This window comes from Hyperoodon ampullatus, assembly GCF_949752795.1.
Source record: "Hyperoodon ampullatus genome assembly, chromosome: 13".
Taxonomy (NCBI): Eukaryota; Metazoa; Chordata; class Mammalia; order Artiodactyla; family Ziphiidae; genus Hyperoodon; species Hyperoodon ampullatus.
Window position 1 is genome coordinate 39,279,760 of NC_136926.1, and position 22,343 is coordinate 39,302,102.

General features: G+C 39.0%; 1 protein-coding gene across 1 annotated transcript in view; it reads right to left on the reverse strand.

Moving 5' to 3' along the window:
* Positions 1-22,343, reverse strand: part of ABHD3 (abhydrolase domain containing 3, phospholipase) — a gene marked incomplete at both ends in the record, with an annotated part of 37,443 nt that overhangs the window by 5,229 nt on the left and 9,871 nt on the right. Inside the window, 3 exons of the mRNA XM_079718110.1 lie at positions 529-702; positions 4,687-4,799; positions 17,477-17,522. Coding sequence (XP_079574236.1) covers positions 529-702; positions 4,687-4,799; positions 17,477-17,522 — 333 coding nt within the window. The remainder of the gene's footprint in view (positions 1-528; positions 703-4,686; positions 4,800-17,476; positions 17,523-22,343) is intronic.

Sequence of the window (22,343 nt, forward strand, 5' to 3'; positions counted from 1 at the left end):
ATTTCAGAAAAACTAATGCAAAGATAATATTTTGGTAATGTTAAGAACTGTAGGGGCTGAGAATATCCATATTTTAAAAGCATCCTCCTAAGCCACTAAAACACACTATGTTCATAACACATGCTTAGAAATCATATTATTCATCTCTAAAAACACTTAATACGTTACTTACTACCTAGGGGAGAATTAGGTACTAATAAGATTAACAAAGAAAATAGTAGAAACTATTAGAACAGTGATGAAACGGTGATCTTCCAGGTGGGGCACAGAGCCTAGAGGTTGTACAAGGTACAACCTCTGTACCCTGGGGTACAGAAAGAAAACAGAGCTTTTATCTGTATTTTTAGCTTATACTTAAAACCTTTTTATTTTTGTATATATTGACAATAGAAAGAATATTTTGGTGCAGTAGTAAATGCATATAATGCAAACATAAATATACATATATTAGCAGTGTTATGCTTGAAAACATTTTACTGTGGCACGTAATCCAGAGTTTGCAGACATCAGGTGTTAAAGATGACTCACTTATTAATGGAAGACTGGAGGCAAGTTGTCAAGTAGTAATTAAAAAGCAGCCAGTTCAGTGGTTTCTCCAATGACTCCGAGCAAGCAAAAGTATTCCAACCAACTGAAAAAGTTGCAGCTGCCTTCAAAGGAGTTTTTGACCCCATTTTGCCAAGGTAATTTAAAAGCAGCATTCTAAAATGAGGAAAGACAGAAAACTCAGTGATGAATTCGTTGTCTCTCTCAAGACATCCCATTTCTAATTGTGGACTTTAACTATGGAGAAGAAAAATATAAACCGGTGTTCAAGTCCTTTATCTTGGAAAAACATGCAAGTATCTCTATTCTTTCCTTACATTCGCCTATTTATTTATCTTGCAGTCAGCTATATTGAGAATGGGACAAAGCATACAGTTATTACTTACATGTGTACCTTTCTATGAAGTAAAACACAAGAAAAAGCCACTGTAAGAGTGGTTTTCTTTTTGTTTTTTTCAAAATGATATTGGGGATTTATTAAAAATTTGCAATTCCCTGGGCCCCAGCCTCCAGTTGAGTGTTTAATTTAATACATGGGGGTGTTTCAGGCAAACTTTTTCTATAGAGGATCACAAAGTAAATGTTTTGGGCTTTGGTGGCCCTACAATCTCAGTTGCAACTACCTTGTGATTATAATTTGAAAGCAACCATAGACAATACTTGAATAAATGGATATGGCCATGTTTCAATAAAACATTATATGTGGATATTGAAATTGAAATTGAAATTTCATATACTTTTCACATGTCATGAAATAGTTTTGATTTTTCCAACCATTAAAAAATATAATAACCATTCTTAGCTCTTGCACTGTACAAAAACAGACAGCTGGCCAGATCTGACCTCCAGGCTGTGGTTTGCCAAGACTTGGCATAGATGAAAGATCACAGAAGGAGTGGTTTTCAAATGTGGCTGCATGTTGGAATCACCTGTGGAGTTTTTAAAACTATTATCGACGTCTGGGTCTCACCTTCAGAGATTCTGAGTAATTGGTCTGGGTGGCCATTCCGGTTGCCTTTGCATCCTTGTACCCTACAGCAAGTTTGTAAGGGCTCCCTCGTCTAGAGTTAGACTTTCTGAATTGCGGCAGAGCAGTTGGCCCCTAAAGTCACTTGTTTTCTCTCCCTACTCCCTCCTGCTATTTGTCCTTATCTCCTATCACATATTTTCCTTTCGTTTTATCAATTTTCCTGATTCTACTCTAGTTCTATTTTGGTAAGAGGGACAAGAATGGAGTTTAACCTGCAGTAATGTCAGAAATCTAAGTCTGACATTGCCAACTAAGAGAAAGGATGATAGCCTAAATTCTGTTTCTCATATTTTCCATTCTTTATTTCTCCAATTGCCCAGATTCTGAAATAGGACAAATGAGTAAAAATTCTCTCATTCTTTTTATACAACCCAAATGGAAAAAAATCCATTTACAGAGTGAATGTGATGAGATTTTAGAAAAAAAATGGAGATTTCATGGTTTTTGTTGTTGTTGTTTTTGTTGCTGTTGTCCAAGGTTTACTGAAAATATGACAGCACAGCAGAAAGATTCACATGGCTCCATGTGGTGCTTTAAAATTCATCCCAACTGTAGGCTGAGTGACTGTAGGTTAGACAGACTGCCAAAGGCCAAGGGCTTCAGCATTTCCTTAGTGTCAGAAACTACTTCAGTGATTTCCTGATCCAGGGCTGAGACCTCAGGCTAGAGATTTCGTTCTTGAAAACAACTCTTCATTAATGACTGTATTCCTGGTTTATAGTACTGTGGTTCACTAAGCTATTTAGGGGGTAATGCTTACTCTCCTGCAAAAGGGTCATTCTAGGGTCCTAGTTTTGGTGGCCCTATTCTTTGGCTGGAGGTCAGAGATTTCTGAGTCTGATGTAATAGGCAAATTGAAAGGGTTGGAAGTGAACCTCAGGAGTAGGAAGGACCAGGAATAGCTATGACTGAGTAGGTGGGGATGCTTCTTGGTTATTACTCAGGAGCAAAATAATGTCAAGACATTACCCCCCAAAAAGCTGTCTTACTTTGGCAAGAAAAAGACTCCATTTTTCACAAAAAAAAAAAAAAAGAGAAAGAGAGAGAAAAGATAACCCATGGATTAAGAGATTTAAGAGACATATCAATCTCAATATGTGGACTTTAGCTGTCTGCTGCCTCAAACAAACTGTAAAAACCAGCCAACAGACTGATGGGGAAATGAAATACTGACTGAATATTTGATGATATTTAGGAATTATTGTTAGTTTTGTTCAAATGTAATCAAGTATTGTGGTGGGTTATTGTTGTTGTTTAAGAGACTCTACCTGTTACAGATACCTACTGAAATCTTTACAAATGATGTCTAAAATTTATTTTAAAATAATCAGAGTTGAGAGGGAATGGGGGGGTGGTAATACTGACAAACAAGATTATCCTTGAGTTGATAGTTATTGAAGCTGGGTGATGAGTATATATGAGGCGTCATTATACTCTTCTTACTTTTATATATATTTGGGAATTTCTATACATTTTTGAAGCTAGTTTACCAACTCATTGGGAGATTGGAATCAGACTGAGTCTAGAGCAGCGTGGATTCCTTGGCTAGACTTAGTTCTGTCTCAAAACCCTTACTTGGCCCCAGGCATCACAGGCTTGGAGATTACCCAGCCTGGGCATAAGGATCTTTGACAGACGCTTCTGTCTGCTGCATCTCCAAAAAGAAAAATGTGTCAAGCTGTAAAACACATCCCCGAGTGGTAAACCCACTTGGGAACACGTCACAGTGCTAGGCAACTAGAAAGGGTACTTCCTTTGAACAATTTACAAGACATTAATATTCAACAAGCTGCAGAGGCTAGCGGTCAAGTTCGCACTGAGGCTTCAGTTCGACAAGAATAGGCATTTCCCAGGAACCTCTGAACACAGAATCTGGGCCTGTTTATGTAAGGTCTGGCTTAAAAAAAAAAGTCCAAAATTTATATGATTAAAGGAAGAAAGTTCAGCTGGGCACCTTGTCCTTTAAGGTTCTCATTATGGGGCAAAGGAAAGAGAAGTGAAATACTTTCCTTTAAGCACAATTCACAGATTCTGCCTGGGTTTTCTGCGGTGATTCAGGTTTCTTCCTTTAGTAGGTCAAGTCAGACCTTCCATGCTAATGTAAGAAACGTATTCTTTTCTTCTTAGTTTTACGTTTATCAGAATCTAAAAAGCTGTTGTTAGAGCCGATTTTTCAGAGCCTATCATTTGTAAAGCTGTTCATTTTCAAGTAAACATGCTCCTAAAATGTTCTGAAAACTGAAATGACAGATAAATCAATTACAAAATTAAGAAAAATATAGTATTTTCTATTTCATGTGTGTTGATTTTGGACAATGCTTTAGGTAATCTAAGCATAGCAAAATGCCATATAATAAAAATTGTGGATTTTATTAAGCTCACTATTACTACAACAAAAAGATTAAACAATTATTAGTAGCAATAAGCCTAAATATATAAATATAAAATAAATATAAATATATACATGGCATAGAAGGTCCAAAAAAGCCCCTATGCAAGCAGCACAAATTAAAATATTCATTTGCTTAAAATAGCAGCTGGAGTAGGGGGTTACAAACAGCATTTCACAGTTTCTAGGAGAGCATTCTAGGGAAGGTCCATTTGCCCAGCAACAAAACTAAACAAGACAAAACAAACAAGAAAAACACCACCTGGGGAAAAACTGTTTTGAAGGCCTCTTCAGTTGGAGAGAGCAATAATAATTATTTCTACAACTGGAGTGATGAAAGTCATGGTACAAGTTCAGCTTCCTGAATGGTCCTGGAGAACACGGTGGCAGGGATGGCTGGGAATACATCAGGGAATCTGAAGGTCAACGTGGCTGCCGCCCAGTGATAGAAATCAGCTCCATGGGGTTCGGACAAGCCTTCGGGCTCACAAAACCCCAAGCACCCCGAGGAGGTACTTGTATACTTCTCACCACAGAGACCAGTAGTCAAGGAAAATATTAAAATTTACCTGAATTAATTCCTTCACTCATTCAGCCACATGTGGAGAAATATGATAAAAATAATCAAGCATTTAAATGCCCATGTAGCTTACAGTCGTCTGAAAGAGGCAGTCACTAGCACCACTTCCCTTTTGGACATTTTAGAAAGGAAAAACCTTACCCTCCCATTGAAACTCCTGCTGCCAGGAATGGAGCAGAAGGGTACAGACTGTGAACATGCTGAATGACCGTCTCCAAGTCTTCAGTATTCGCACAACAGTAAGTCCTTGGCGTCTGCAAGCAATGACAGGTAAAGCACAAAAATTATAATCAGGAGGTTAATCATTTGTGTAATGCAGAATTGTAAAAAAGAGCAAGAAGTCATAAATATGAGAAAATGACCTTTGTTTGCACATACTATGAGTCATAATAATTTACCATTTTCCTGTCTTGCAGTACACATATATGCCATTTAGGGTCAGTGTTATTTGAGATGGCACTAACAAAAGACTCTGATCATGCAAGAAAGCCTGGATAAAAATGGGGCAAGACCAATACAGATACCTCAAATTAAACAGATATGCAGTACTCTACTCAAATGTGTCTCTAACTAAACAAGAACAGAGTAAACTTAGGCAGAAAAAGTGGAGACTCACACCTTTTTATAGGAAAAAAACAACAACTTATGCCTGACAAAGCCAAAGCCAAAGTAATTCTTATTAAAAAACACAGTCAAGGGCTTCCCTGGTGGCGCAGTGGTTGAGAGTCCGCCTGCCGGTGCAGGGGACACGGGTTCGTGCCCCAGTCTGGGAAGATCCCACATGCCGCGGAGCGGCTGGGCCCGTGAGCCATGGCCGCTGAGCCTGCGCGTCCGGAGCCTGTGCTCTGCAATGGGAGAGGCCACAACAGTGAGAGGCCCGCGTACCGCAAAAAAAAAAAAACACAAGCAACCAAAAAAGGTTTTCCAACAATACCACAAAAAATTTAAATTGTGACTCCTTTCTTACTGGGGAACTGTTTTTTCTATCTTGAGTGCTGTCTACCAATGAAGGAGTGTGATTTTCTGGCACTGCCTTCACTCTAGATAAAGCAACATCCAGTGTGCTTTATTAATTAAATATTTTCTTTTTCAATAATATTTCCATATAACCCCAGCTGTGCTACACTGAAAACAGACACTTAAAATGTTAAAATATGTAAAGCTGATTATGGCTCAATACATAATGCATTAAAACAAATGGTTTTCATGTGAATTTCATCAATAGGGGCTCTGTTTCCAGCAGAAAAGCTTCACAGATGCTTTATTTGAGATCTGGGAGCAGAGGGCAATCCTGTCTGTACAATGTATGTGAGAGTGTATATATGAATAAAGTATATGTGAGATAAAATAACCAGAAATTTAATAACAAAGAGAGAAATCTGGTAACCCTTTTATTACCCTAGTAAAAATACCAAAACAAGTTATGTGTGCCACCCTGATTGTAATATTCCAGTAAACTATGATTGGAAGGTTATGTGCCACCCGCCATTCAATTACTAATGAGTAGTCTGAGAAAATTACAATTTTCACTGAAATCTCCACCTAAACTCAAGGCTGAAATACTCCAATTGCCTACTACCATCTTTTTGAGATCTGCAAATATAAAACTCACTAAAAGACAAATGTTAACCTGACGTTGCTTACAATGGCTAACATTTACTGAACGATTAAATTTGTGTCCACAAAACCCTGAGGAAGATCCTATTATTATACTTAGGAAACTGAGTTATTAATAGAAAACTGAGTTTAGAGAGGTTAAGCAACTCCTGTAAACTCCTGAACAGCTAGTAAGTGACGAAGCTGAGATACTTCCAAAAATACTTTGTGATTAAATGCATTTGAGGGGCACAAATTCAATGTACAATCTAAACAGAATAAAATCTACTACCAGTCTCATTCATAGTGACTGCAGAATTTGTCACAAGAATTCTGGTGAAAAAGATCATCCCTACTTGGCATTTTTACTACATGTGAGTTTATTCACACTGCATAGTTTTTAAATTTCTGTATTATTTATAAACAATCACCAACGCATACTCTCGTTATGCAGGCTTCAAGTGAAGTATGTGTGTACATGTATGTACACACACATGCACACACATATACATGAACATACACACAGAGTTAGGGTATGAGAAAAATGGCCTATGGAAAATTATTAGGATCAGAGAATTTTAGTTCCAGGAAGGACCGGAAATAGCGCCTCGTTCCTTATTTACAAGTGGGGAAACTGAGGCTCGGCAAGTTTGAGTAATTTGCCAAAGGTCACAAAGTAGCAGAGCTTGGAGTTTATGTTTGTAATAAGTAAACTACTTCTTGTAAAGCACTAGGGTTCCATGAGATATTTAGTAAGCAAATCAATATCTGGTACGCTCAGACATAGGAGCTTATTTTTCCCTAAATGTTTTTCTCCCAGTGGATTACATTAAGTTGGGAACTGATAATGCTGGTGTGGATCAAAGCTGCCAGAACTCTGAAACTCAGCGCATCTAGAGCTTCTCTGGCACGATCTGCTGCCTGCTGGCCGCTCCCTTAGCTTCCGTGATGGCTTCTTCCTGTTCTCATCCTGCTGCTGGCTTTCCATTTCCTGTCATTCTCCCCACAACCCCAAATATGAGAATTTATTTCCATAAGTTTTGTCGTAGGCCTGCATCTACTCATTCTCTGGTCAATACCCAATTCCTGGAGGTCTGGTGTACCTTCACAGCTTCATCAACCACCTCCAGGCAGCGACTAAACCTGAATCTCCAGTCTCTTCCTTCTTCCTGGACTCCAGATGCAAATTCCCAAGTTCTAGAAGTAATGTTCTGTCAGTACTTCAAACTCAAAATGCCCCAAAGTAAACTCTTTTATCTCTTCATGAAAACTCCTAATGCTTCTCCTAACTTCCCATTTTTTCTATAAATGACATCTACATTTTCTTAGTCAAAACTGTAGGTGACACTGCCTTCTTCCTCTCCCTTAACCCACAGCCAATAAACTTCCAAGTCTTGTAGCTTCTTCCTCCCCAGAATCTTTTCAGGAAACACAGGCGAGCCCTTCTTTCCACTCTAGTAAAGGCCCTGGTACGTTAGATTCTCTCAGAAGGCCCCAGGGACAAGGATGTGAGTGCAAGGGTTCATTTAGAAGGTGATAGGGGGAATGGGGAGTAGAGGAGTGGTGAGTGAGTGTGAGTCAGAAAGAGTAGGAAGCCAGTAAAGAATGTTACCCAGCAGTCTGTGGCCATGGACAGCTGGGACTCAATCCCCTTGGGGCACTTTGGGAGACTACAGAACAAGGCTCAAAATTATCCCAACCAAGTGACAAGGGAGCTGGGTTATTTGCCCACCAGTTCGTTTCAGCCACTGGTTGAAGGCAGCTCCTGGAGGACGTTAACTCCCTGGCACTCTGGTCTGCCCTGAGCAAAGGCTCAGCAGGCTTCCATGGCTAGAGAAGGCCCCCAGTCAAAGAGATGGGGGTGCTTGCAGTGGGAAGCCATCAGGTAGGCAAGATGGGAATGGTAAGCACCAAAGGGAAAAAGGTGTGGAAAGGGTGTGGCGCCAGCTGTCTTTGCTCCCAGGCCTTTGTACCTCTCACCTGGACTACCAGGTGATAACCTCTGAACTAGTTAACTGCCAGCCTTTCCTAATCACCATCCATAATCTTACATCCCATTCAACGGGAGATTAATCTTCCTGAAGAACACTTCCAGCTCTAATCATGACAGTGTTTCTGATTAAAATTCTTCATTAGCTTTCCACTGTTGACTGAATTAAATCCAAAGTCCTCTGCTAAGGCCCTTCACAATATGCCAAGTAACCTTTCCAGCTCTGCGTTTTACTAGTCCTCCATATGTATGGATTCTGGTCCATGGGACACTGCTGTTCTCTTGTCTGCTAAGTCTCTTAATATCCTTGCCACCTGTGTAAACTTCATCTGCCAAGTGGCCTTCACAGTCAACTCTGCCTGCTGAAATCATGCCTTGAAAAAATTGAATAAATGTCAGACAAAAGGTCAGACTTGACCCCTGTTCTCCAGGGACTCACAGCCTTTCCCAATTCTACCCCTACTTGTCCCGGCCAGCCTGCTCCCTGCCCTTACTATCTATATGTGAGGCTCTCTCTATTACTATCTTGCTCACCTCTATACAGTCAATAAATACTTGTTGAATTGAATGGAAACACACAGGGTTGAAAGTGAGATGACCTGATTAGTAACTTCTGATATGCAAACCTACGTGGTTATACCACACAACCTCTTGCTACTTGATGGGCTCCAACAGGAAACATCATATGCCTTCTTTCTTCCTAGGACTTGAGTCCCATTAAAGAAAGAATTCACCTAGGATACACAGCAAAGACACTTATGGGGGTAATACATTGAATTGGTAGGCCTGGCAGAAATTTTCCTCAGGTTTGAAGATATAACTTTATAGCATCTTTTTATTTTATTTCATTTTATTTTATTGGCTGCATTGGGGTCTTCGTAGCTGCACACGGGATTTCTCTAGTTGCGGTGAATGGGGGCTACTCTTCGTTGTGGTGCGCGGGCTTCTCGTTGCGGTGGCTCCTCTCGTTGCGGAGCACGGGCTCTAGGTGTGTGGGGTTCAGTAGTTGTGGTGCTCGGGCTCAGTAGTTGTGGTGCACAGGCTTAGTTGCTCCGTGGCACGTGGGATCTTCCTGGACCAGGGATCGAACCCATGTCCCCTGCATTGGCAGGCAGATTCTTAACCACTGCGCCACCAGGGAAGTCCCTATAGCATCTTTTTAGATTTAAAAAAATGTTAGTTAATTCTCAGTTGCTAGGGCTGCTAATACCACCAGCAACTATCCTCTTATTTCATACTTCCAGAACAGAGGTAAAGTAAGCTGCATCTAATCCCTAAAGGGAGGAAGGAAAACCTGGCAGGATTCAGCTGGGTGATGAAAGCTCCTTTTAGAGTGAGAAGAGGATGGGAAAGGTATTCTTGAAAAATGCAGAAAATCTAAAGGATAGGTAACCTTCAGCAGACGTTTGGGCATAAATAATGGGTTGGCCAAAAAGTTCATTCTTGTTTTTCCATAAGATGTAACAGACAAACCCGAACGAACTTTTTGGCCAACCCAATTATTTTATGTTAGAATAATTTGACAATATTTACAAACCAAGATTGTTCAAATTGTTCAACTGCAACTACGATCAGAGAGAAACAGTAGTAATTTGTTAAATGGCTTTTCAGAGGTTACTTTCTCAAAAGCATGGAAGAGAATGATGAAGTAAAATTAATTCTAATTATACATAATAGAGGAGAAAAGAATAAAGCATATATTTTATATTTATCTATGAACTACATCTAATTTATCCTTAATCAACTTTCAAATAGACAAACTGATTTCTCCTTATTCTGAAAGAGAATTTTCTTGTCCTGATTTAGAAGTCATTTGTTTTAAAATGCAAATTTCATTAAAAATTTTTTGGGGAGGAATAGAAACAAATTAAAATTCACCCTGTTAATCAGGTAGCCTGACTTTCCCTAGCTATTCTGGGAGCAGATTAATTTGCTAATCTGCAGAAAAAGCCATAACCCAGGACCCTTCTCTCAATACCTGCCACACATCCAATACTGAAGAAGGCCAGCTCGTAAAAAGATTTCAGTTTTCTGTCCAGAAAAAAATAAAACTGAAAAAGGCACGCAAATGTCTTTTTAAAAATCACTTAAAATTCACATTTACTTTATTGTAATGTCTTGATAAACATCAAGAGCTTAATATTTCATTTTACAATCTTCTATTATTTAATGATCTGTACTCAAATATTTGATAAGATGCTGTTTACATGAACTCTGTGATTCTTGTGTGGATGTAGGCTACCCCAAAAGGAATAATCCTTTTATAATAGGGTGAATTATGCTTTTTAACCGCTCTCTACAGTGTGTTTTTGTTGTGTTGTTTTGCTTTCATTCCACCCACTCCCAGTCCAGTACCTAATGAGCTACCCAAATCATTCTTAGAAAAATTGATCTTATTTTTGGAAACTGAGTTTGTTAAACAAAGAGTCAGAGAAAACAAATGTATGTGCATATGTAAATAAAACCAGCACTTTAATGAATAATCATTTCACCTACACTGACAGGCATATAAAATGACCAGGTATCCAAATCTGCCTGAGAATTTGTTAATTATTTAAAGTAACCAACCACAAGACAAAGGGCCCCAAGAAATATCCTGGCCAATGCTGGGGCCAAGATAGCCTATATGCCGTGTTCCCGCTAACGTTCTGGATAGCCATGGCACATGCTTATGCAGTCATGCTACAAAGCGACACCGATAAGTGAGCATGGTCTGTTAGTGGCTTAGAGCCTGTCAGCCAGGCAGACAGGAGTTCTCAGGCCAGGGTCCTAGGAAGCCTGGGACTACCCACCACCTCAGCCCTGCCTACAGACTAGACTCACCGGGGAGTTTTAGGACAAACACAGGCACCTGGACTCCAGCCCAGGCCAAATGAATCAGAATCTTTGGGGGATGGCACCCAGGGATCAGTACTTTTTCAAAGCTTCCCAGAGGCTTTTACTGTGCAGTCAGGGCTGAGAACCAACTGCTCAAAGAGAATAAGGAAACAGGGTGAGACCTGAGCCAAGAGAGGAGGAGGCTGCACTGACAAGAATGACAAAACCTACCTAGAGTCACTTGGGAAGAGGCAAGTCTAGTTCTACAGGGATTCCCTGCAGTGCACAGAGAAGTAGTGCTAAACATCTCATGGCATAAAGGAACAACGGGCACAGTTGAAGCCTTCGATGAATGGTAGCTAGCTATTACATCGTTGCTATTCCTAAAATTATCATTGTTATTCCTAAAAAATATACTATTCCTAAAATTCTTTATTTACTTAAACATTCTTTTTTTTAAACATTCTTTTTATTTAAAAATTGTTTAAATATAGAGAATTGCACAATCCTTTGCATACTCACCACTTACAGCAGTTGATATTACTGAACTGGACTTATCAGTGTTAGAAGAAAATTCTATACGATTCAATGAATTCATATCCACATCTGGCTTACAACCTTCCTGGGTTATTCTGATGGGTAGAGGGAGGAGGGAGAGGTTATCTGGAGGAGCATTCAGGAAAGGGCAGACTTGGGTGGGACACAGTGGTGTTCAGTAAGAAGACACTGAGTGTGGGAAAGGCAGTGTCTGAAGGTGAAAGTCTGACAACTGAACTGTGCTTTGGCTGGCCATGCGCTATATGGCCCTCCTCCCTCAGACCATTACAGTCCTTAATCCCTTGTGAATGCCCCCTTTAGAAAACAGGGCCCAGGAGGGGAAAGAGCCCTACATCCCTCCTACCCCATTAGCTTCCAAGGTGGAAAAGCTCAGTAGGAAACAAGAGCAGATTTCTCAAGATCTGAGTCCTTAGGTAACTACCCAAGGCATTGGAGATTGAGGCAAGATCCCTCTCTTGGAAAACCCTCCTTATCTCTACCCTCTTTTCGGCCTGACTTGACTTAAAGCCAGAGCTGAAACGTAAAGACATTGGACAGTCTAAGTTCATGCCCTAAGACCACTAATCAGCTTTATGACGTCAAGCCCGTCACCCCACTTCTCCAGCGGTGTCCTCATCTACTAAATGAGGTTTTTAGGATTAGAGGATCCCTGAAGCAGAGCTACTTAAAGTGCCAGTCCAGGGTGAGATAAGGGGCTGGCATCAGAATATAAATCAGCACGCTTCTTCTCTCACCAAGAGAGTATTTCTGTGAGAAAAAAAATAATCAGCTCACCTCGGCAGCGTGCTCAGAGCCGAAGTTGGCTAACGTTCTCTCACAGCCCTGACTCATACAGTCAGGGATTGTGTCAGATAGTTTGAGAAGTGAAAGTTGGCTGACAAACCGCATTTGGAGCAGCACCGCTTTAAAGTATTTTCTGGCTTCTGCTCCACTGTTGCCCCCTCGACCCCTCACCAGCTCTAACTTGAACAGGAAAGTACCTGATAGAGGCTTTTCTTTTTAACAGCTTTATGAGACATGATTCACATAGCATACAATTCACCCATTTAAGATATACAATTCAGTGTGTGTGTGTGTGTGTGTATGTTTTAGTATATTCAGAGTTGTACAACTATCACAATTTTAGAACATTTTCATCACCCCCAAAAGAAACCCCCCACCATTAGCAGTCACCCCACCTCCCTCCGCCCGAGGCAACCACTAATCTTTCTTCCCATCTCTACAGATTTGCCTATTCAGAATATTTCGTACAAATGAAATTACACAATATGTGTGCTTTTGTCTGGCTTCTTTCACTTAGCATAATGTTCTCAAGGTTCATCCATATTGTAGCACGTGTCAGTACTTTATTCCATTTAAAATGCTGAAAAATATTCCATGGCATGGCTGTACTACATTTTATTTATCCATTTGTCCATTAATGGACATCCTGATTCCTTCCATCTTTTGGTTATTATGAATAATGATGCTACAAATATGTGTGTACAAGTTATTGTATGAACATATATTTTCATTTGTCGGGTATATACCTAGGAGTGGAATTGCTGCATCATACGGCAACTCAATTTTAAGTTTTTGAGAAACTGCCAGAGTATTTTCCAAGGTGGCTAGGAGAGTTTTCTGGCTGGGTTTAGGGACATAGAAGTCTGCACGACCCTATAAACAAAAGGAGAGGGACCCTTGTGTAACATTCAACAAACTCAGGTTTGGCTGAGTTCTTTGTAGATTATCATTCCTAAACTAAGCTGGAAACATGACAGTTCACAAAGTAGTCATTAATATTAGGGAGTTTGCGGATAACTTGGATTCCTGGATTCCTGGTCTTGAAAACCAATCTGCAGAGAGCAAGAAAAGGCACCATTGGGACTTCCCTGGTGGCTCAGTGGTTAAGACTCCACACACCCAATGCAGGGGGACTGGGTTTGATCCCTGGTCAGGAAACTAGATCCCACATGCATGCTGCAACTAAGAGTTCACATGCCGCCACTAAGGAGATGGTGAGCCAGAACTAGGGAGCCCATGTGCCACAACTAAGGAGCCCACCTGCCGCAACTAAGACCCAGTGCAACCAAATAAATTAATATTAAAAAAAAAAAAAGAAAAAAGCACCATCTACTTCGAGGGCTCCAAGAACCCTGCAGGGGTATCTGAGGATCAGTCTGCTGAGACTAGGACTCTCTGTCTTCTACAGCTCAGAGCCCCAGAAAGGGCAACATGCAGGCTTCTCATTTCCTAGTGAGCAAGGCTTCTGGCTTCCTCTCAATCCTACAATGACTAATTGGAAATGAGGACAATGTGGTGGTGGAAATTTTCTACTTTCTTATTCTGCTCTGCAGGAGCCATAGTAATCCCTATAAATTCTAAATATACCACCAACATATTTCAGCAAATCTTTTACTTTTGCATTTCTTCCACTCCTAGGAGAACTGCTTACCCTAAATTCCATTTCACCTTTACTAGCTCTTTTGGGTTAATTTCAGTTAGAATCGGTTCCTTCCTGTTTGATCTTTTCTGATTCATCTTTTGTTCTTTTTTATGCCTACCCTAAGTTCTTACTTACTCTGGGTCTGAGCTACATTAAATCCTTTCTGGAACAAGGTGAGGTATAAATACTCATAGAGTTCCTCTAGTCTGTAACTGTTTATAGCTCTAAGGCAGAAAGAAGAAGGACTATCAAGGGATCTAAGTATCAAACCTAGCTCTAATAATCAATATTGGCATCTCATTTTTGTGATCCATTAGGTGACAAGAAGTATATATTAAATTATAATTCATTTACTCCCTTTAATTTCTTTTCAAAAACAGTTATTCTAAAAGGATATAATTATAATTATGTTTTAGTCATTTGTTATCCTTATTTTTTCTTAAGTTAGATGGCATTAGCCTTTATGATACAGATTTTTGCTGGAGGTACCAGTTCATCAGAATTCAACCCGATGCACTGTGTAAGACACCAGAGATCAAGCTACTCTTATCCTCTCACTTAGAACTCAGTGAATTCTTTAAAAGTTAAAAAAAAAATTTATCTAATTACCATCCCTTTGTAAAATCTCCCAAAGTGTTCTTGGAGATTTTTTAAAAATCTATTCAAGTTTATGGGTAAAAGTTACTGGGTTGCTGCATTCTTTTAAAGTAAATTTCCAATTAACTTTAAATGCTCAGGGTAGAAAGTTTTTCAAGCTTCCTCCTCCTCTTTTTCTCTCCTCCTTCCTATTTGTTGTGTTCTAAGAGTCTATCCTTTGCTCTACCAATGGTTCCTAAGTGATCTCAGCCACTCCTGACCTCCTGGTTCCACTGCGTACCAATAATCCATTCCTTTCTTCAGCCTGTATGTCTCTTCTGAGGTCCAGTCTAGTACATCCAACTGTTTATGAAAAATTTCCACCTGGATGACCTAAAAGCACCCTCAATATCTAAAACTGAATTTGTTATTTTGATGACACCAAAAGCTTGTAAATTCTCCTAAGTTTCCTATTTCAGCAAATATTACCTTTCACCGTATTAGCCTTTTACAAGTCAGCAAAACTAGACATGCCAACCTTGACTCCCGTCTCTTCACTTCCCACCATACTATTCTTTCTGAACCATGAATACCCCTCATTTTTGTTCTCTCCCCTCCCTCCCCCCCCACCTCTGCGTTCACACTCTGGATAGGTCTTTAATAACTGCCTTCTAACAGATTTCCCAGCCTCCAGCCTCCTTCCCCTCCATCACTTTTCTGCCATGGTTCTCCTTCTAAAACATGACCATGACCAGGTTATTTTATATGTCAATTATACCTCAATAAAACCAAACTTAAAAAAAAAAAAGTCAATGGTTCAATACTAGGTTCCTTGGAATTCTACACATGACTCTTCAAAATCTGGCCCTACCCTTCTGGGAGAATTCCTATCACTTCCTGAGTAATGAGAGGGAGCACAATATAATGGTCAAGAACATAGGCACATAGTCAGCCTACCTGGGTCTGAATCCTGGCTCTGAATTTCTCAGTGAGAGCAAGTTCTTAACCTATTTGTTCCTCATTTTCTTCATCTGGAAAATGGGGATGATGGTGGCTACACTTACCTAAATCACGGGGTTGTTTCTATTGCTGAACATCGAGTACAAAAAGACATAATGATATATTCTACGGACTCAATAAACATTAGATAAAATGATCATCATTTTTATCCCTCCACAGATAAGTACTTGCTACTACGCTCTTTAATACCTTGCTTTTCATGCTGAGAAAGCTCCTCTATCCCCTCTGCTGGTTCAGTACCATAGCCTTCAAGATCCAACTCAAATTCACCTCCACTGCGATATTCTGCCGCCTCCCCTGGGGCAGTTAGTTACTCCTTCCCTCTATGCTCTGTAGCCTTAGTAAACCTTCCTGTGGTCACACTGTCTTGTGTATATTTTTATGTATCTGACCATCTCCTGCAACTTAAGTTAAAGCTCCTAAGTAAGGGTTAGGGGGCTTCCCTGGTGGCGTAGTGGTTGAGAGTCTGCCTGCTGATGCAGGGGACACGGGTTCGTGCCCCAGTCCGGGAAGATCCCACATGCCGCGGAACGGCTGGGCCCGTGAGACATGGCCGCTGAGCCTGTGTGTCCGGAGCCTGTGCTCCGCAGCGGGAGAGGCCACAACACTGAGAGGCCCGCGTACCGCAAAAAAAAAAAAAAAAAAAAATACTAAGTAAGGGTTAGGGTTGTGTATAATAATGTGTGCACTCCTCACTCTATTGCCTTGTACAGTGCCTGATTTAGTAGGCATACAACACAGCTTTGCTAAATGAACAGATCCTTATCTCTCACTTTATGGAACCGAATGGATTTTACTTTGCAGCATGTCATTTTCTTGAGAGCCTCAGACCATGTCTTCCCCATCTTTGTGTCCTGGAAGCACCTAGAAGGACACACAGCAGACAAGAGCTGCTCAAAAACAATTTGCTTAGTCCAGAGCCAGAGTGACAAGTTCAAATCTTTCCCCTTAGAATACCTACCACCTGTCTACAAGATTCCTCAAGGGCCAGACTAAGTAAGGAAATGTGAACCTTCACCTTCACGAGGCACTTGAGTGAGACCGTAAACACTTTATAACTTTAGCTTTTGAAATCATGTTGATCTTGATCCTCTCCAGGACTTAACTTACTATAAAGGAAAGTGCAAGAGCTCTTTTTTTCCCCCAAATTCTCATAATGTACCGACACAGTGACATGATTGTAAATTTTTATTTCCATCGACTTAATTATTTATAGTCTTAATATCATTCTCTATCAATGACCCAGAAAAAAAGTTTCTTTCTATTCTGATAGAATTGCCTTTGACCTGTTGAAGTGGTGAGGGACTAACAGTTGAAAAGCTTCAAGAAAATTTCAGTGAGTGTAATATTTCTCATTCCAACTCACAGGTTAACATCAGGTAGAGTGATGATTTTCCAAGAGATGGAAGAACTTCTATCCTAGCAAAAACTTTAGGGGTTAGAGGGAAGAAAAGCTGATTTAGAATAATATTTCCTCCATGTAAACTGTGGCAGGCAAATAGGCATATAACATGCAGTCAGTCCATTTCATGACGACAGTAAATTTCTTAATTAAAAATGTATTACTGTACTGGTTAATTTTTTTTGTACCAGTTAATTTTTAAAGAAAATATGTTTTGCATTAAAAATGATGTAGATAAATATTTATTGATGCTAAAATATGGTAAGTATAAAAGTTAAGTTATAAAATAAAGCCTTAATTTAAAAAATAGAAATATATTACATTTTAAAATTTAAATATAAGATCTGGATGAACATAGACTAAGGGGATTCCCCTGGTCATATAATTATGGGTTTCCTTTTTTTTTTCTTATCCATATATTTCCACAATGAACTTGTATTGTTTACATAATAAGCTATCTTAAATAAAAAGGAATATGTTTTTGTTATAAAACTGGAAATGATTCTTTTAAAAATTAAGCTGTTGTGATTAATTTAAATTTACTTACCAAGAGATTCTCCCCTGCCACTCCTCTGTTGTTAAAAACCACACATCTAAAAACCAGGAAAGTAATTTTTGTTATTTTTACACATGATTCTTACAATATAATATAAAAATCATCTTATTGGCACTGTTTTAGAGCACTGAAAGGTTCTTAAAAATCTGTTCCAAAGAAATGAGGATGCTTGATAATTTCATTAAATGCACTAAAATACATTTCTAGTTCTCTAAATTCACCATGTGGATCCAAACCAGAAAACTGTGTCTCAAAGTGATGTTAAATTTTCCTACCAAAAGCAGAATTTTTACAGCTACTTCTTATGTATGTGTAGGCCTCCAATAAGTATTATTAAAACAATTCTGAATACAAGTCAAACTTAAATGTTTTTGCCTCAAATTAAAAAAAATATGTCCTCTACCTATTCTATTTGCAACATCAATAAGCATCTATTCCTATCCTGAGAAACAGCTCTTGTTCCCTCAAGGCTCGGCAAACACAGACACTGGAATTTTACCTGCGGTGAAAACATCACTACAGGTAGAGCTGCAAGGAGCATGGCATCTGGGTTGGAAGGTTGGCCCCCACTATGCTACTGCTTGGTGTTCAGCTGACCTAGGGGAGGAAAGACTAGCTGTGTGTCCTATAATGCTGTTTGCCTCTCCTAGGTCAATGGTCGTATGTAAAGGGCTTTAGAGCAGTGCTGGCTCACAGTAAGTACACAACGACAGTTAGCTAATTAGTAGCAATGGTAGTTGCAGCACAATGCTAACCTTTACACAGTCATTCTGCACTGACAAAACTTTCCGTCAACCATAATCCCGGATATGTATTTTTGCCATCCTCAAACAAAATCCTGACTTGTGTCTGCATGGGTTCTCTTTGATTTAGTGAATCTATATTCATGTCAATTAAAATTCATTTTGTTTTGTCTATCTACTTAGCTAATCAATCAAGACCATTTAAGGTTCTAATTTAACCCCTCCCCTTTTTGTATTTAAAGCATTTATTATCTTTATTTTCATGATGTATTTAACACAGAAGAAATAAATACAAAAAGCCTATAATTAAGAATATATGTGACAGGGCTTCCGTGGTGGCGCAGTGGTTAAGAATCCACCTGCCAATGTAGAGGACACGGGTTCGAGCCCTGGTCCGGGAAGATCCCATATGCCGTGGAGCAACTAAGCCCGCGAGCCACAACTACTGAAGCCCGCATGCCACAACTACTGAACCCCGTGCACCTAGAGCCCATGCTCCACAACAAGAGAAGCCACCGCAATGAAAAGCCCTCGCACCGCAACGAAGAGTAGCCCCCGCTCGCCGCAACTAGAGAAAGCCCGCGCACAGCAACAAAGACCCAACGCAGCCCCCCAACCAAAATTTAATTAATTAATTAAATCTATTTTAAAAAAAGAAGAAAAATGTTCTAATATCTCAGAAATCTGATTTGAGAAAAGGCTAGAAATATTACATTTTATTGACTAGTCAGAGAAAGATTTTAAATATACTATAAAAACATGCAGAAAAGTTAGGTAGGGTCAGTTAGTCTTTAATCTTTTCTTGCTAAAAAGAATGGCAAGACAGACAGCCACTTGTATTTACTTGCATAAGCTCCTAAGTAACACAGGAATCAGGGCTAAAGTTAGTTGTGACCTTGAACCTCGAAGCTTCCCGTCATTCAGAAAAGAACCACTTTCAAAGTGCAAACACTACATAAGGATAAAAATGGCTTCTGGGGCAAGATGCCATCATGTGACTGCCCCTGAGAGAAGGGAACAGAATTAGTGAGGGGAAAGAAAACGATGATCTGCAAACTCAGGAAAAAGCAGCCTATACATCTGGGATTTTCTTCCAAATTACAGACTGGGGTGTTTGTAACTTTCCTTTAGGCAACTTTGAAAAGTGGATCACAGCTCTGCTATCTCTTGCTAGAGGAGAAACTGTACTGAAGTCTCCATAGGTCTTTGTTTCTGACAATGTTCAATCAGTAACTGTCATCACTGTATATACCTCTAGCCTTGGGAATGAGGCAGAGAAAAAAGGGAGGATGAAGCAGAGAGCAGCTACGGAGGGAGGCAGAATGACGGCTGCCCTTTGGTCCCTTTCTCCCACTCCAGTTAGTGACAAGCAATTAGCTGGTTTCGTTTAACCCCTTTTCTGCCTGACCGTCATCAGGGGACACTTGACACTTCAGTAAAATGAAAAGAGCAGGCTGTGAAACACCTACTATTCCTAAGACATTTGATAAGACCCTCTTAACTTTGTAACAGCTCTCTCCAAATAAGTTTTACAGTTTCTCCCAAACAATTTTAAAGGGTATGTCTAGGAGGGAAATTTTTCTGCAAAATTTATTTTTCCTACATATTTTAACTATTTAAATTTTCCTCTCAAAACAGGGAAAATATAAATAAAGAGAAGAAATACTAAATAAAAATCTGATATTGAGAACTTTCTATGACAACAGAACACATTAATTAGGAAAGCAGATGATTTTCACCTAATGAAGGTTAAATAAGAGGCAGAGAGCTACCCACAGCGCAGGATTTCTCAACCTTGGGCACTACGGACATTTTGGATCAAATACTTCTTTGTAGTAGGGCTGTTGAGAACCACTTGGTTGAGAACCACTGTTACAGTGAAATGGGACAGATAGCCTTGAGTCTGCTCAAGCCCAGTGATCTACCAGAATAAAGGGATTTTATCGTACAACTTTAAATATTTTCCAGTTCGAGGATTCCACAAGTCTTTGAGTCTATGAATAGAAATAATAATCAGCCAAGGATGGAGTGAGAGGAATATTCAGAGATCACTATGCTGATTTTAGATAATAATAACAGATAATACTTATTAGTGTTTACTACATGCCAGATTGTCTTCTAGGCATTTTACATGAATATTAATATTGGAATGACTCATTCATTCAAAAATTTATTAAACAGACTAGTTACTGAATTAAAGATTGAGTTAGTGCTTGTAGGAGAAAAACAAAATAAAAATATAAGGTTCCCAGCCTCAAGAAGAGTATAATCTAATTAGGTTGAAAAGAAATGCATTATACTTTCAGATGAGTGACCACAACAAAAGTGATATCACAAGGCAGTATGTGATTCAATGTCCAACGAGTGGTATAGATAATAAAGCCTTATGAGGTTAGGATGGGCAAAATTCATTAGGAAAGGATTCATGAAAAAGGCAGATAGATCTTATGCTGAGACTCAGAAAATGGTAAAGATTTCAGCAGAAGGAAAATGTGAGATATAATATGGGCTGAAGGGAGCAATGTGAGCAAAGATATAAGGTAGGAATGTATAAAAGTTTCTGAGGGATGAGAAAATAGATCATTTTAGCTGAAACATGACTACATAGTAGGTTAACGATAGAAAATAAAGATGGAAAAATAGGTTAGCATCAAAATAGGCATAGGGTTCAGAATGACAGATTAAGAAAAGATGACAAGGAAGTTCTGCTTCCAGAAATGTCATGGTAGCTCCTACTGGGCCAACCCTTCCATAGAATAAAAAATAAGTGCTTGCTAAATTATAAAGGCGACAGAGAACAACCAAAGCAGGCAGAAACTAAATGGGAGTTGACACTTGGAAGAAAAAAATGGCATTGGGTGAGTTTCTTTTCACAGCTTTTTCCCTGAGGGGAGGCACCAGCTGGTATTACTCAGTAATCGATAAAGGTCAAATAGAAATGTTCAATCTCATGGGCTTGAAAACCAGAAAACAGAGTTTGATGCAACTATAAAAGTTAGAGAAAGGGGGAAATATCAGAAAAGAGAGCGAAACAGAGGCAGAGTCCTAAATTCTGGATTAAAAAAATGGGCAAAAAGTCTGGCCGAGCCTTCTGTGATGTAGACTCTAAGCAGTCCATTTAAGGATAAAAAACTGAACAGAGATTTCAGCTGCTGTCTACTACAGAGGGGACAGAGACTGAATCTGAGTTTACCCAAATTGTCTGCCTGATAAACAAAAATCAGTCATTAGAAAATATATAGAAACTCTTTTTAAAAAATATAACAGAATTCAGAGTCTCTACAATGGATCATTCAAACTGTCCAGAACAAAATCTAAAATTACTAGACCATGAAGAAACAGAAAAACATAACCCATACTCAAGAGATAAGATAATCAATGTAACTGATCCTGAGACAGTCCAGGTGTTAGAATTAATAGGTGAGGATTTAAAGCAGCTATTATAACTATACTCAAGGACACAGAAGAAAATAAGCTTGTAGTGAATTTTTTTTAAAAAAAGGAAAGAGCAGCAGAGGAATAAAACCTATCAAAAATGGAAAATCTAGATTAAAAAAATACAATATCTGAAATAAAAAGTTCAGATTTGAACTAAATTTGATTGAACTAAAACTAAATTTGATTGAACTAAAAACTAATTAAAAGGCAGAAATTGTCAGACTGGATAAAACCTTCAGGACCCAACTATATGCTGTCTACAAGCAATACACTTTAAATATAAACACAGATATTTTGAAAGATAACATATAAAAAAAGATATATCACATAAACGGTAAGCATAAGAAGGCTGGAGTGGCTACAGTAACATCAGATTGATATCACAACCAGAGATAAAGAAGGATATTTCATAATGACATAAGAGTTCATTCATAGGAAGATTAACAATCATCAATGTATATGTGAGTAATAACAGAGTTTCCAAATACATGAAGCAAAAATGGACAGAATTAAATGGAATCATAGAAAATCCACAATCATAGTTGATTTTAACATCTTTCCATCAATGAGACAAAAAAATTAATAAAGGTATAAAGTGTATCAATAACACTATCAACTGTCTTAACCTAATTTACATTTATATAACACTACATCCAACAGCATAATACACATTCTTT